This window comes from Galeopterus variegatus, unplaced genomic scaffold (genome assembly GCF_000696425.1).
Source record: "Galeopterus variegatus unplaced genomic scaffold, G_variegatus-3.0.2 Scaffold7314, whole genome shotgun sequence".
NCBI classification, from domain to species: domain Eukaryota; kingdom Metazoa; phylum Chordata; class Mammalia; order Dermoptera; family Cynocephalidae; genus Galeopterus; species Galeopterus variegatus.
In genome coordinates, this window is record NW_007733425.1 from 10,565 (window position 1) to 25,905 (window position 15,341).

The 15,341-nt window shown below is 41.2% G+C and overlaps 1 protein-coding gene across 1 annotated transcript in view; it reads left to right on the plus strand.

Annotated features, from left to right (window-relative positions):
• Positions 1–5,218: 5,218 nt before the first annotated feature.
• PLA2G12B (phospholipase A2, group XIIB) overlaps positions 5,219–15,341 on the plus strand; it is an 18,399-nt gene continuing 8,276 nt past the window's right edge. Inside the window, exons 1-2 of the mRNA XM_008591816.1 lie at positions 5,219–5,483; positions 11,382–11,470. Coding sequence (XP_008590038.1) covers positions 5,273–5,483; positions 11,382–11,470 — 300 coding nt within the window. The 5' untranslated portion in view covers positions 5,219–5,272. The remainder of the gene's footprint in view (positions 5,484–11,381; positions 11,471–15,341) is intronic.

The following is a 15,341-nucleotide window of genomic DNA, read 5'->3' on the forward strand; positions in this document are numbered from 1 at the left end:
AATACCAGACAAAATAGATTTCAAGTAAAAAACTGTTACAACAGACAAAGAAGGACATTATATATTGATAAAAGGGTCAATTCACCAAGAAGATATAACAAGTATAAACATATATGCAGCTAACATCAGAGCTTAACAAAAAAAGTAAACATTGACAGAATTGGAGGGAGAAATAGTTCTACAATAATAGCTGTAGAATTCAATACCCCTCTTTTAATAATGGACAGAACAATCAGACAGAAGATCACTAAGGAAATAGAGGACTTGAACAACACTATAAAACCCTTGGACCAAACAGACATCTGGAGAACATTCCACCTGACAACAGCAGAATACACATTTTCCTGAAGTTTACATAGACCATTCTCCAGAATAGACTATGTTAGGCCAGCAAACAAGTCTTAATAAACTTAAAAAGATTGAAACCATACAAAGTATCTTTTCCAATCAAAATGGCGGGAATTTAGAAATAATTAACAGAAGAAAAACTGAAAAATTCACAAAATATGGATATGAAACAACACACTGTTAAACAACCAATAGGTCAAAGAAGAAATCACAAGAGAAATTAGAAAATACCTTGAGACAAATAAAAACAAAAACACAATGTTCCAAAACTTACATGATATAGTGAAAGTACTGCTAAGATGGATATTTTTAAGTGCAAACACTTACATTTGAAAAGAAGAATGATCTCAAATAAATAATCTAATTACACTTTAAAGAACTAAAAAAAAAAAAAGAGCTAAACTCAAAGTTAGAAGGAAGAAGGAAATAATAAAGATTAGAATAGAGATAAATAAAACAGAGAATAAGAAACAATAAAGAAAAATCAACAAAACCAAAGCTGATTCTATGGGAAGATCAAAATTGACAAATCTTTTACTTAGAATGACTAAGTAAAAAAGAAGACTCAAATTATTAAAATTAGAAGTGAAAGTGGGGACATTACTACTGATTTTACAGAAATAAAAAGATTTATAAGGGAATACTATGAACAATTGTACAGAAACAAATGAGGTAACCTAGATGAAATGTACAACTTCCTTAAAACACATGATCTACCAAGACTGAATAATGAGCAAATGGAAAATCTGAATAGACCTATCACTAGTATGGGGTTGAATCAGTAATCAAAAACTTTCCAGCAAAGAAAAGCCCTGGACCAGATAGCTTCACTGGTGAATTCTACAAAACATTTAAAGAAAAATTAATGCCAATCCTTCTCGAGTTCTTCTAAAACATTGAAGAGGGAGGAAGAAACATTTTCTAATTTATTCTAAGAGTCCAGCATTCCCTTGATCTGAAAGCCAGACAAAGACCCTACAAGAAAACTACAGACCAATATCCCTTGTAAATATTGATGCAAATATCCTCATCAAAATACTAGCAAATCAAACTCAGCAGCAAATTTTAAAAGATTATACACCACAACCAAATGAGTTATATTCCTGGAATGCAAGGAAGGTTCAGCATATGAAAATCAATCAATGTAGTACACCACATTAATAGAAATGGAGGAATTAAAAAACATGATCATTTGAACTGATACAAAAAATGCATTTGACACATTTCAACACTCTTTTATGGAAAAAAAAACACTCAACAAACTACATAGTTGATGAAATTGGTCTCATTACCATTAATCCTTTCTCATACATAAAGATTTCCAAATACTTCAATATGGGAATAAACGAGGGAGGAAGAACTTGTGAAAGGATGAAGTCCAGGGGTTTGATGAAAACAGATGGAAAGTGTAGCTAGAATTCCTGGATTTGGCATTCAGAAATACTCTGTTTTCTTCACTACATTTTTATCCAGTTGTTGAGTTAGAACACCCATGATATGAAAAGGCTGACTTCCAAAATATGCTATTAATTTTGATAATGAATGCTGGTTGTCAGAGAGAAAAGCCTTTTGTAAATAAGTGACTCAATTTTTCCTTATCTGCTCTAACAATGATCTTCTATTTCTCATTCAAAAAGTGACAGCATCTCTTATTTTAAAAAAAAGGAATGATGCTATGTCATCTGCAGAAGCCAAACCTTAGAATCTAGATAGAAACACATCAGAAAAGAAAGGAGTATGCGATATTCTTTAACTGCAGGAGTCCATTTGCTTTATTCTTTACAATTTTGAGAAAAACACTTGAGGTGAGGTCACAATAGGCTAAATTTTCCTTCTTTAAAGAGAAAGCATGTTTAAATTCTCAAACTAAAACATAACCACTCCCTCCTCACATGTTTAACACATGTTAAAAATGTGATGGCTGAAGCAACCAAAAAGATGGATTAAAACAGAGGGGATTCAAGCATCAGAACAGCTATTAGACAAGATGAGTTTAATATTCCTGCCAATAGGAAGATTTACAATTCCAAAGAAAAAAACTCAGACCTTAATCCTAGTGACATAAATAAAACTGTTACACTATTTTATTCTTCCAAAAAATGGATCTAAGACCAAAACATAAGAGTGAAACTACACAATTCTTAAAGAAAACATATGAGAGAGAAGATCCTCATGACCTTGGGCTTGGTAATGCTTTTTTGGCTATGACACTGAAAACACAGGCAACTAAAGAAAAACAGATAAATTGGATTTTATCAAAATTGTAAACTTTGTGATTCAAAAGACACTATCAAGAGAGTGAAAAGGCACTCCACAGAATGCGAGAAAATATCTGCAAATCATATCTGATAAGACGTTAATATTCAAAATATATTAAAGAATTTCTAAAACTCAACAACAAAAAAACACCCAATTAAATAGTCAAAGGACCTGAATAGACATATCTTCAAAGGAGATAAACAAATGACCAATAAGCACATGAAAAGGTGAAACAACACTAATCGTTAGGGAAATGCAAGTCAAAACCACATTGAGATACCACCTCACTCCCATTAGGATGGCTATTGTTGGAAAAATAAAAAATAGCAAGTGTTGGCAAGGATGTGGAGAAAATGGAACTCTTGTACATTGCTGTGGGAATGCAAATGGTGGAGTCACTGTGGAAAGTAGAATGATAACTTCAAAAAGTTAAACACAGGATTACCATATGACCCAGCATATCCAGTTCTAGGTATATACCCAAAAGAATTGAGAGCAGGGACTCCAGCAGGTATTTGTACACCAATATTCACAGCAGCATTATTCACAATAATGAAGTATCAATACATATAACATGGATGAACTTAAAAACATTCTGAAATAAGCCAGAAACAAAAGGACACATACTGTATGATTCCATTCATATGAGGTACCTAAAATAGACAAATTCATAAGGACAGAAAGTAGAACAGTGGTTGCCAAAGGCTGGGGGGAGGGGGATATGAGGAATTATTGCACAACATTGGATGAATGTACTTAACGCCACTGCATTGTACACTTAAAAATGGTTAAAATGGTAAATATTAATTTACGTGTATTTTACCACAATAAAAAATCTTTAAGGCACCAAGAAATGGGGGAAAATATTAACAGCTGTAAAAACAGTTGCATCAGCAAAAGATCCTTCTCAAAATTAAAAATTATCAAATATTACTTGCCATCTTACATTTGCCAAGAGCAACTGACATAGTTTTCAATTATATCAATTGAAAATGAAGTTGTTAAAAGTATAAACTTTGTTGGCCTAATGAAAGAATTTTTAGAAAAGTCAGAAAAATTCTACTATCAAGCAAGATATCTCATATTTATAAAGTATTATTATATTATATAAGATTATGACACCAAAAATACTTTTTAAAATTTATGTTTATATTGTTACTCATGTATTACTATAACTTCTATTATAGTTTACAAAGAATAAAACATTTTTAAAGGAAAAATCTTTGTATTTAATATCTTTAATGGCAGTTTCCCCTGCTTTTGGAGAGGGAGCTCTGCATTTTTGTTTTGACTGTGTGCCACAAATTATGTAGCTGTCCCTGGTCCCAGATTTACCATAGCCTGGCCTGCTTTCACCAAGTCATTTAATTTTTGTGTTTCAGTTTTCTGACCTCTCAAATGGGAACAATATTTACCCACTTCAAAGAACTGAAGTGATTGTGTGTGTGTGTGTGTGTGTGTGTGTGTGTGTGTGTGTGTGTGTGGTTTGGAAAAGTATAGGTGCTTTAAAATATTGGGTGGCATTGCTGTTAATATGAATATTTTTTTAACCACTACTCTTCCTGGAATCTGAGTCTTTAGACAAACACATTTCTTACCTAAAATGAAGAAATTCATTATTTTCTATGGGGCTTTTCAGGCATATGAGAAAGCAGCTAAATGATTCATTTGGTCCACTTGGTCCAAAAAGGTATCATTTTTATAGACTGGTCATTTTATAGATGGTATTTCTTCACATGACTAAAAGCAAACTATAAACTAAAAGTGATGCCAAAACACTAGACTTCAGTCAACAATCTTAAAGCCTAAAATCTCAAATAGACTTTCTGATAAACCCCCTGATGTTTAAGTAACTCAAAGAAAAAACATTAGCAGAGCTGAGTACCCCAGAACTGTCCTTGTGCCATCTGTAGTTCTCATTATCTTATGACCTAATAATGCCGAGTATAAATAAAAGATACTGCTGTAAATAGATGCCAAAATGCCCCAGCACTCAGATGGCCACATTTAGGAGCTCTGCCAGATTACAGTATGTATGAGTCTGAGAGCTAAATAGAGACCACGGCAGAGGCTGGGATCTCAGATCTGAACTCCTACTTAGTGCACACTTCAAGCACACTCCCGCTTGTGGGTAAAAGTGACACTGTTAACCCACCATCATGGGGGTTTCCTGAGCCCTTTGCACACCCTCCTGCATCTCTCTAGAGACCATATGTAGATGACTGACTTAGGGGTGTGGCTAGGACCCTGGGACAAGCTCTTGTGTCAAGCGGGTAGCACTGAAGTGCCACACTTATAATGGATCCATAGATTAAGAAGCTGGCGAGGGTAGAATTGCAAATGCCCCACTGATCCATCTCTCAGAAGTTGGCCAACATCACCCTCCTCCAGGGTGTGGACTCCACTTTGAAGTTTCTCTCTCACTGGCCATCCCTCAGACAGGCCCTCCCAGCGCCTGACCTTCGCCCTCTTTCTAATTGCCCTGATCTCATCCTAACCTCCATAGCTATGTTTAAAGTCCACCTCTGGGAACACACAGATTGAATGTTCCAGTTAATCCCTTTCCCTGTCCTGCCTGACATCTGGCCGGTGGGCTGTGCGCCTGGACTTCCTGGGACACTGGCTGGGATTTGAGGAGGGAACTTAGCACCTACCTGGCTGCAGGATGAAGCTGGCCACCGGCTTCTTGATACTGTGGCTTAGCCTGGGGGGTGGCCTGGCTCAGAGCGACACCAGCCCTGATGCAGAGGAGTCCTATTCAGACTGGGGCCTTCGGCGCCTCCGGGGCAGCTTTGAATCTGTCAACAGCTACTTCGATTCCTTCCTGGAGCTGCTGGGAGGGAAGAATGGAGTCTGTCAGTACAGGTGCCGATACGGTGAGTGTACGGTTTCTCTTCCCATAAAAATGATGACTAGTGGACCTGTTGGCAGCCCCAGAAGGGTCACAATTTGCCACGTACTTTTTCCTGTTCTCCACCTCTTAGGTAGAGTTTCCAGATTTAGCAAATAAAAATATAGGACACCCAGTGAAATTTTGGCCATTTTAATGAGTTTGTTGAGTGCTGGTAATACCAAGGTCAAGGGTTCGGATCTCCTCACCAGCCACCCGCCCCCCAAAAAAGAAAGAAAGGTTAGGGTGGGGACAAAGAGTGAGGGAGGACCCTGTGAGGACTGCCTAGGGGTGGCAACTGAAGCTGGAGTTGTACACTCACAGCTCGCCCCTCTGAGGTTTCCCCTTCCCCTGCTGCAGTTCGCACCTTCCTGCTGGCTCTGCCAGCCTCTCACGGGCACCAGGTTGCCGGACTCTGCCGAGCCATCTCCGCCCCCGTCTGCAATGGCAGGCCCGCCTTGCTGTCCTAGGGACCCGAGGGGCCGAGGCCAGACCTAGACTTGCGAGCACCTACCCTACCCTGCCTGAGCTGTGAAGAGGGTCCGCAGGGGCCAGGGAGCAGGCCGGGCTGCACGGAGGCCGCCCGTGTGACTTCCAATGGGGACGAAAAAGTTTCGGAAGCAATCATGGGCTCACGGAGCCTTAATTTTATGGTTTAGTTTATCAAATGTCCCATCGTGGGATCAGAGATGAAAATGGTGCATCAGTTAAGTCAAGCAGGAAAACATCCGTGGGGAATCTTTGCTCCAAACACTCAGGTTTGGAGAGACTCAAAAACACCACATACTTCCTGGACTCACCCCTAAGTCTCTCCCTTTTTATCTCTGAGCAAAGGAAGTCGCTTCCTCATGCACTAAGAGTGACTGGCAGATAATGGGTAACCATTGCTCCAGAAACAAAAGTTCTGCAGCATAGAAGTTTCAACCACGTAGGAAAATGACTTAAAAAAGGACGCTATACCTTCTCTGAAAAGTTCATAGGGTACAAAGCCTAAAAAGTTGGGGGCCCACGTGTACCCCTAGCCACGGATTTTACCAAGGTTGGCCGGACAAGTGCAGAGGCCTTGCCACTGGGTTATGTTCACCCAGTTTGCACAGATGGAGCAGGGAGAGGTTAACTTGCTTCTGGCATTTCAATTAACACAGGTGTTTTCCTTCCTAGAGGCAACACAAGACTAATATCTGTGGTTTAGCAAATAGATAACAGCACAATTTTTTTTTTTTTTTAAGGAAATCAAGAACCAAACTCTTCCTTATCTAGCAAAATAGCATTAGGAGTTCAGCAGAGTTTAGCTGCAGAGGCTCTGGCAGGCAGGGTCGATGTCAGCAGCAACCAGTGGGGGATGGGAATAGTCAACAGAGAGATAACAGGAGGCAAATAACTGCTCTGGCTCAGTGCAAAACAGAACCTGCTCAAGGAGGGGCCTGGGAGACACTTAGAACCCAGTGGAGCCGTGAACCTGGACGCTGTGCCCAAAGAGCACAAAATAACTTCTCTACTTGACTGTCAATCAAACAATCTTTTGAACAGGTGACGCCTATGTGTCTCTGTCCCTTTTTAGCTTGTTTTGAGACACACCTTTTGTGCACAATGCTTCTCTTCTGTCTTTAGAGCAGTGGTTCTCCAAGACGCATTGAGTTCCCGGAGGGCTCCAACAGATTGCTGGGCCCCGGCCCCGTGTTTCTGATTGGCAGGTCCTCAGTGGGGCCAGAGAATTTGCTTTTCTAAGAGTTCCCGGGTGCTCCTTATGCTGCTGGTCATGGGACCACACTGAGAGAAAAAACAAAACAAAACGAAACAAAAAAATCTCTTAAGGACTACCAACTTTTGCCAGAAGGAACAATTTACCAATGGTTCACAAGAAAAAATTTTGCATTTGATAGGCACTTACTACTATTTGAAACAGTGGCTTTCTACTTTAGCTACACATTAGAATCACCTGAGGGGCTTTAAAAACTCCTACCACCAAACCAATTAAATCAAAATCTCTGTGGGTTGGGCCCAGACATCAGTATTTTAGCATTTCCCAGGTGATTACAAAGTGCAGCCAAGGTAAAGAGCTCTATTCCAAGATACCATCCGTGGGGAACTTCTGCCCATAGGTTAAATTATTCAGGCAGATAAAGGTGCATTTGGATCCTGACAACCTACAATAGCATGTCAACATTGTTTTCCACAGTTCTTATATCTAAAGTAATTCATTTTCATGTCAACACACAAAATCTGTACTTGTCAAAGGACTGGGCTATAAATATGACAAGATTCAGTGTATGTCAATAGCATACGTAGCACAGCAGGGTATTAAGGAGTCTGCAGCCATGCAAACAAGATTTCCTTGAGAGTCTTTTTTAAAATATAGACTCCCTTTTCCATCCCCAGAGATTCTGATTTAGTAGGTCTGTGGTAGGACCCTGGGAGTGTGCTTTTAACAGGTGGTCCTGAGGCAGGAGAGAATAGGGACACGCCCCCAGGGAGGCCGCTCATAAATATTCAGACTGGATCAGAATTAACTGCCGCCTAGCCTGGCAGTTAATGAACCCATAATGAGCTGATGACAGCTTAACCCCCCATCCAATCAGCATGCTACACCTGGAAGTTTGCAGTTTACAACCCCCCCCCCCACACCTGCACACTAGGAGGAACAAAAGTGCAGACACCCACTCTACAACCTTCCACCCTTGATGATAAACAGGAAAGGACAAAGTTAAGGGAAGAGCGACTCCTCTGAGCATGGCCAAAAACTTCAGAAAGTCACGGATGCATGACAGGAAGCTGATGCAACTTCGTAGCAATGCATTAGATCTTAATTACCCTAGATCCTCCTCCATGCCTGAATATCCCTCCCCTTAGTTAGGATAGAGAAACACCCCATCCCAGAGCAGAATACAGACCCTCCCTCTAAGAATCGGGGTGGGGGTGGGGGCTCCTGACTTGTGGGGGATGCCTGTGTACACTTCTGTGTATACTTTCACTTTGTAATAAAGTCCATTGTTTAAATGTTCTGTCTGTCTGTCCCTCCTCCTTTCCTTTGGCCCTATGGGTGCTCACCATGATGTGGGGTCCACTCTGTCCTGTGGAAAATTTTTCTCCATGGTTTGACCAAGAACCTAGAACTGCCATCTGGTAACGGTACTTGAATCAGCCTTTGAGAAACACTAGTAATGGAAAAATCCTGAGTTTAAATTTGGGGGGTAAATCCCATTGCTGGTGCAACTTTAGTTTCCTCATATACTTGTATATGTAAATAATGGTAATAATACCTACCTTGCAAGGTTATTGTGAGAATGAAATATAATATATAGAGAATTAGTGGTATGTATGGAGCATGGTAGGTACCAAATTTTATAACTGTTATGAGAAAGACAGTATATTGAACAGGTTCAATGCATCCAGATTCTTACAGTTCTCTTTCAACATAAAATTTTAAAATCCCAGAGATCCCAGCGGCTGGATAACACCCTCTCAGCTTGTGGAAGAAGTCCCTTGAAGAAATGATGATTTAAGCATTCTCTGCCTTATGAAGGTCCCCAGAGCAAAGTTTCTATAACCATTAGAGATACGTCCGCACTGACACACTTTAGTAAAAGGAACTCATGGTGGCTTTCTTTTCGGGTTTAGTTCCAAGAAAAAAAGTATCTTTAAATATCAGTCTTTTTAAATAAAAGAGACCTTTTTATCTGTCTGAAATCTTAGAGCAAAATTTTATGAAGCTGCAAGTTTGTATATTTTTTCAGGGAAAGGATTCACAGCATTCATCAGATTCTCAGGGGGGGCTGGCCAGTTGGCTCACTTGGGAGAGCGTGGTGCAGGTGATGCTGAGGCCAAGGGCTCAGATCCCGGTGCACACCAGCCACCAAAAAAAAGAAAAAAAAAGAAAAGAAAGCAGCCATTGGCTTAGAAGTACGCAGACTGTTGTCGTGCTAGGGTGACCACCCTCCCAGGTAGTTGGAGACTGAGGAAGGAGGTGGGGATTCCTGGGATGTGGGACTCTCAGTACCAAACAGGGACAGTCCCAGGCAAACCAGGACGAGTTGGTTAACCCAGTCTCATGCAATAACCTCATCTGTTTCAGGGACTAAAATAACAGAGTTCATTACTTCAGTAAAACTGTCACTGTTCTGCTTTGTTCTGTGTTACTCCTGCTGCATTCCAGCAGGCCTGGAAGGTGGCAGCAGACGCGTTTCCAACAGGGACCTGCGCCCCTGGCCGGCACCTGCCGTGGGACCAGCTGGGTGGGCAGAAGCGAAGCCCCAGACCTGGGACGCAAGGCTCCAGGAGTATTTACTGTTCTTTTCAGTGACAAAACTGAGAGAGGAAAAAGGGTGGCCCAGGAGGCACTGTCGTGGCCGACGGTAGAGCTCGTCTTTCACGGTCGACGCTTCCTCAGTTTCCCTCCAGCTTGTCTTCCAAGTGCTTAATGGTTTTCACTTTATTAAGAAGGTTTTACGTTTTATAAGGTCAAATGTGTCGGTCTCTTTCTTTCTGGCTTCTGAATTTTAAGTCTTGATTAGAAAACCATCTCCACACCAAGATTATAACAATCTTCAGCCATTTTTCCGTGAAAACAGCCATAACTGATCCAAAATACACAGTGTGGTTGTGTCCCGATGAACTTTCTTATGGATACTGAAACTTTAATTTCATATAATTTTCACATCATAAAATATTATCTTTGTTTTTACTTCTTTGAGGAATAAGGAGGAAGGACTTTAAAACGCAGACTTCGTATTTAAAAATTAAAACAGAAATATGAGAGGAAAAGGGGCTTCGACTGTATCCATATTGTATCTGAACTGTAACATTTAATTAAATAGAAAAAATATTTATAGCCAGTCTAGCAAATGTTAACATTTATTATGTTTGTGCAGTGGGTACATAAGTGTTTGTCTCTTTCAGTTTTGAAATATTTCATAATACAAAATAATTGAAAATAAATACTAGGTAGGAGAAGATTAAAGGAAAAAAAGAAAACAAACTATGCATCTCACTCCGAGGATTAATTCTCAGCATATTTCCTCAGTCTTATCTAAAAAGAAGCAGAGATATGGTGGAAACACATGGAACAAACAAGAAATCTGAACTTCTGACCTATTTCCCCCACTTTCTGCTTAACTTTATGCAAGTCATGCAACCTCTTAGCCCCATATTCTTTATCTGGAAAATGGGAGAAAATATCCAGTGCAGATGACTGTTCTGAGGTCATCTCAGGTCAAGTTTATCTTTAACATATGATGACTGCCATTGATACAACTGACAAAGCTTCTCTCTACAAATCTGCAAGATCACAAAGTAACTCAAAAGCCATGTGGAAGGAACGAAGAACGTAAAAGCTCTTCAGATTGTTTCTGCTTAGTTCTCTGATACAAGTAATCGGGGTGTTTTCTTTGCTCTTCGGTCAGTACTGCTTGTCCGCACATATGTAATTGTGCTAAACTTCCTGCACGTTAATCTGAGACACATTTGTGGTACTGTTAAAATTCCCGTTCCTTAAGTGTATGATCAGGTAATGTTCTCTCTGTTCTGTGGGTGGTGCGTGGTCTTCCAGTGGCTAGAGGAGGAAGAGACCTTGAGTTTTAGTTCGGTTTTTCCACAGCCCTTATCTTCAAGGTCATAAACTTAAATGTTAGAGCTGTTAGTAAATAAATGCCCCTAAAATTCTTTGAGATGAGGAGAAAAATGTCAAACTGGTCTGAAGGTTGTTATTCTTTTATGACATCATCATCATCATCATCACCTAATTTGGATATGAATATCTGGTGAGGAACAGTGACTTTTAAAGAAAAAATAGAATGTACCTAAAAATAAATTTTCACTTGATGAATGTTCCCAAATATTTGATTTCTAAATATTTCTTCCTGCTTCTTTCCTCTTTTCCTCCTGTTAGGAAAAGCACCAATGGCCAGACCCGGCTACAAGCCTCAGGAGCCCAACGGCTGCAGCTCCTATTTCCTGGGCCTGAAGGTACCAGAAAGTGTATGTACTGCCAGCATCACCATTTTGGTTGATTGGTTTTAACTAAGAGTAGTGCAAGAGTTATCACTGCTGGAAGTGATCATTTATGGAACCTAGTTGAGCAATATACTTCGGTATTTTGAATTGGACGTGGAGGAAGGAGACAATTTTCAAAGAAGATATCTATTTCCTTTTCTTGGAGGCAGCTGTCCCTCACTTAAGCACTTGGTAGTGCATCAGAACTTTGAAATCACCACTGCAAATATCAGCTGAAACTTAGGGTCACAAAACATAACTTAATCTGAAATAGAGCTGACAAGTTTGACTCATTTTAATTAGTGAGCCATTTCAGTGACGTGCTGGCGAGACCTGATTGCTATATTGTCCTGACTTTTGCAAGGGGCTGACTTCACATTGATAGCGTCAAATCAGCTATGTTTCAGATCAGAGAAATCTGAAAACACACACACTCACGCCCCGCTGCTTATTGTAACATTTATTAGCACACCACGGACCCTTTCTCAAACTGTCAGCATCCCCTAAAACAAGTCATGAATTAATTTCTTTTAAGGCTTCTTGGAAGCCCTTTTACTTTTTCACTTTAGAAAAGAGGTTTTATGTAAAATGTAGCTAGAGGGATTTTATATCTAAACTACGAATTGTGTCTTAATAAGGCCAAACTTCACTTTTCTGCTGATTTGAAGATTTTGCTTTGCAATAATTTTCTAAGCAGCATAATGTGTATTCTTCTAACTAAATGGCTGCTCGCCCAGGTGGTATTTTCCTGCAAATTGTAAAAAGATCTCCTTTCCTAAGACAATTTTCTTCCACCTGTCAGAAATGTATACAGTGATTTTATTAGAAAAAGAAATTGGCTGCCATTGGCTGGATATTTTTCTTAACAAACATAAATCTATCATGTCTTAGGGGAAGGTGACCCTAGATATGGGACACTGAACAGCCTGCATGGCTGGGTGCCGAGCCCTGTCCACAAGCAGCAATGTGAGTATGAACACAGGAGAAAGAAGGTGCTTTCAAATATGCATTTACATTAGAGAAACCAACATGTTTTCAGCTAATATATTTTGTTTTATATCAGTTTAGTAGCTATGGACATGGCATGCAATACTATTTAGAACTAATTCAAGAATTTCCAGTTTAGTTGAATTCAGTGACAGCTGCTGCACTCGCCTCATTTCCAATTGCCTTTCCTGTGATGTATTTGTAGTTTTGGAGATGAGGTACAGACAAAATAGTTTACTTCAAGTATCAGATGATGCAAATTTACCCAGAATTGCAGAGTCCAGGCCTATGCCTAGTCTAATGAGTTAGATTATCTCCTAATGTAATCATATTTTTTGGCTTAAAACGACATTTTAAACTGCTGAAGTCCATATTCTGCTTTAGGTGGTATACTAGACGGGGTTCTACAGAGAGACAAAACCATTAGGACATGTACATAAACACACCAGAGGGAATTTGTTAGGGGAATTGGCTCACGCGTTGGTAACGGCTGAGAAGTCCCATGACAGGCCATCTGCAAACTGGATGCTGATCCTGTCACTCAGTGCAAATCCAGAAGCTTCAGAAGCAGGGAAGCTGATGGTGTGAGTCTCAGTCTGAGGCCAGTGCCTGAGAGTTGGGGGTGCCACTGGTGCAAGTCCTGGGACCCCAAGGCTAAAGAGTCTCGAGTTTGGATGTCCATGGACAGGAGAGAAGAGTGTGTCCCAGCTCCAGTGGATAGAGAGAGATTTGCCTTTCCCTCCCGTGTTGTTCTCTCTGGGCCCCCAGTGGACTGGACGGCGCCCACCCACACTGAGGACAGGTCTTTCTCTCCCTGTGCACCAGGCTTACGTGCTAATCTCTTCTGAAAACACCCTCACAGACACACCCAGAAATAACGCTTTACCACGTTTCTATGTACCCCTCAATCTAGTCAAGTTGACACTTAAAATTAACCATCACAAGTTCACCCTTGTCAACTTGGTGTCGTTATGTATCTCCTTAAACCCTACTTCATTTTCAAATGGGACAGGAACAACGTAACAGTTCTCCCTAACCTGGTGCAACTATCCTGCTCGTTCACCCCTTTCCCAGAAGAGGCGGTGAAGTCCTTAGGTGGCGTTTACTCTCCCCCTGGTATCCCATGACTTAAATGCAAATACTATCATGTAAAGCTCACAATATTTAAAGGCTGATATAAAGTCAATGAGTCTTATGTAACATGATAATAAGAGGAATAAAAACAAGGATAATTGCTTAATATATGTATAGTATATAAGTACACACAGACATATTCTTAACACAATAGGGAGTATGGTTACAATCCTCGTTTCTGCAACTGGTCATGTAGACAAAGCTGGATTTACAACCGCCTTCTTCTCCTTCCCATTCTGTGTTCCCTTTGCCTTCAGCGAGCACCTCAGCCGGCTGTGGTTCTTTACCCAGCGGCGTGACCCAAACCTTCATTCCTGAAGAGTCTGGGCCATTCTCAGTCTTGCGTGCATTGGGTTGCTGTAATTTCCCATTGACCTCAAGCACAGGGCATGGTACTACTAAGAGACTCCCTAAGGGCTCTCCTGTATTCCAGACACAGTCTTCCTTACCTCCATTGTGAGGTAGTCGTCCACCTTCCTCTTGGGAGTCCAACCGATCACCCAGCCGACACTGTAACTTCTTTCTTAGCCTGTTGACTCAGAGGTATGAAGAGCCCCGTGTGGCCAGGTGGCAGCCTTACCTTCCAGTTCAATGGGGTCATTGTTTTGTCTCCTGGTGGAAGCATCCCTCCCTCTGGAACTAAGACCCCTAGGCCAGCAGATCATAAAGTTGCTGAGAAAGGAAACAAAACTTTTGCCAGTGGGTCCTAGGGGTAATGTTGAATGGCGCCACTTCCATTCCCACCCCTTGATTGCTGCACCCGTGAATCCTGGCTATGGGAGAGACAGTACCATATATCGTGCAGTGCTTTAGAACATACACAGTCTTTGGGAGAACCTTGCCCCAGTCCTGTGGGATATTGTCACCTAGCTCGTGCTGTAACTGTGACTTCAAAAGGCCATTCTGCTATTCTGTCAGACTGGCCACTTCAGGATGATGAAGAACATGGTGAGACCAGAGAATTCCATGAGCATGAGCCCATTGCCACACTTTTGAGCTGTGGAGTGAGTCCTTGGTCAGAAGCCATGCTGTGTGGAATGCTATGACAGTGAATGTAGCATTCCATGAGTCCACAGATGGTAGTTTTGGCCGAAGCATTTCGTGCAGGGAAGGAAAATCCATATCCAGAGTACATGTCTATTCCAGTAAGAACAAAACACTGTCCTTCCATGATGGAAGAGTTCCAATGGGCTCTACCTGCCACCAGATAGCTGGCCTGTCACCCTGGGGAATGGTGCTATATGGGGCTCAGTGTCGGTCTCTGCAGCTGGCAGATTGGGCACTCAGGGGTGGCCGTAGCCAAGTCAGCATGGGTGAGGGGAAGTCTATGTTGCTGAGTCCAGGCATAACCTCCATCCCTGCCACCATGGCCACTTTGTTCATGAGCCCATTGAGCAATGACAGGAGTGGCTGGGGAAAGAGGCTGACTGGTGTCCACAAAACAAGTCATCCTATTTACCTCATTATTGAAGTTCTCCTCTGCTGAGGTCATCTTTTCATGGACATTCACATGGGAAACGAATGTCTTCACATCCTTTGCCCGCTCAGAGAGGTTCATCCCAAATTTCCTTCTCACCAATTTTTCAGTCATGTTCCTTCCAAGTCCCTGGCCATCTGGCCAAACCGTTGGCTACAGCCCATGAATTGGTATATAACCATGTATCTGGCCATTTCTCCACGCAAGCGAAGTGCACAGTCAGGCGTACTACCCAAAGTTATGCCCATTGGGAAGATT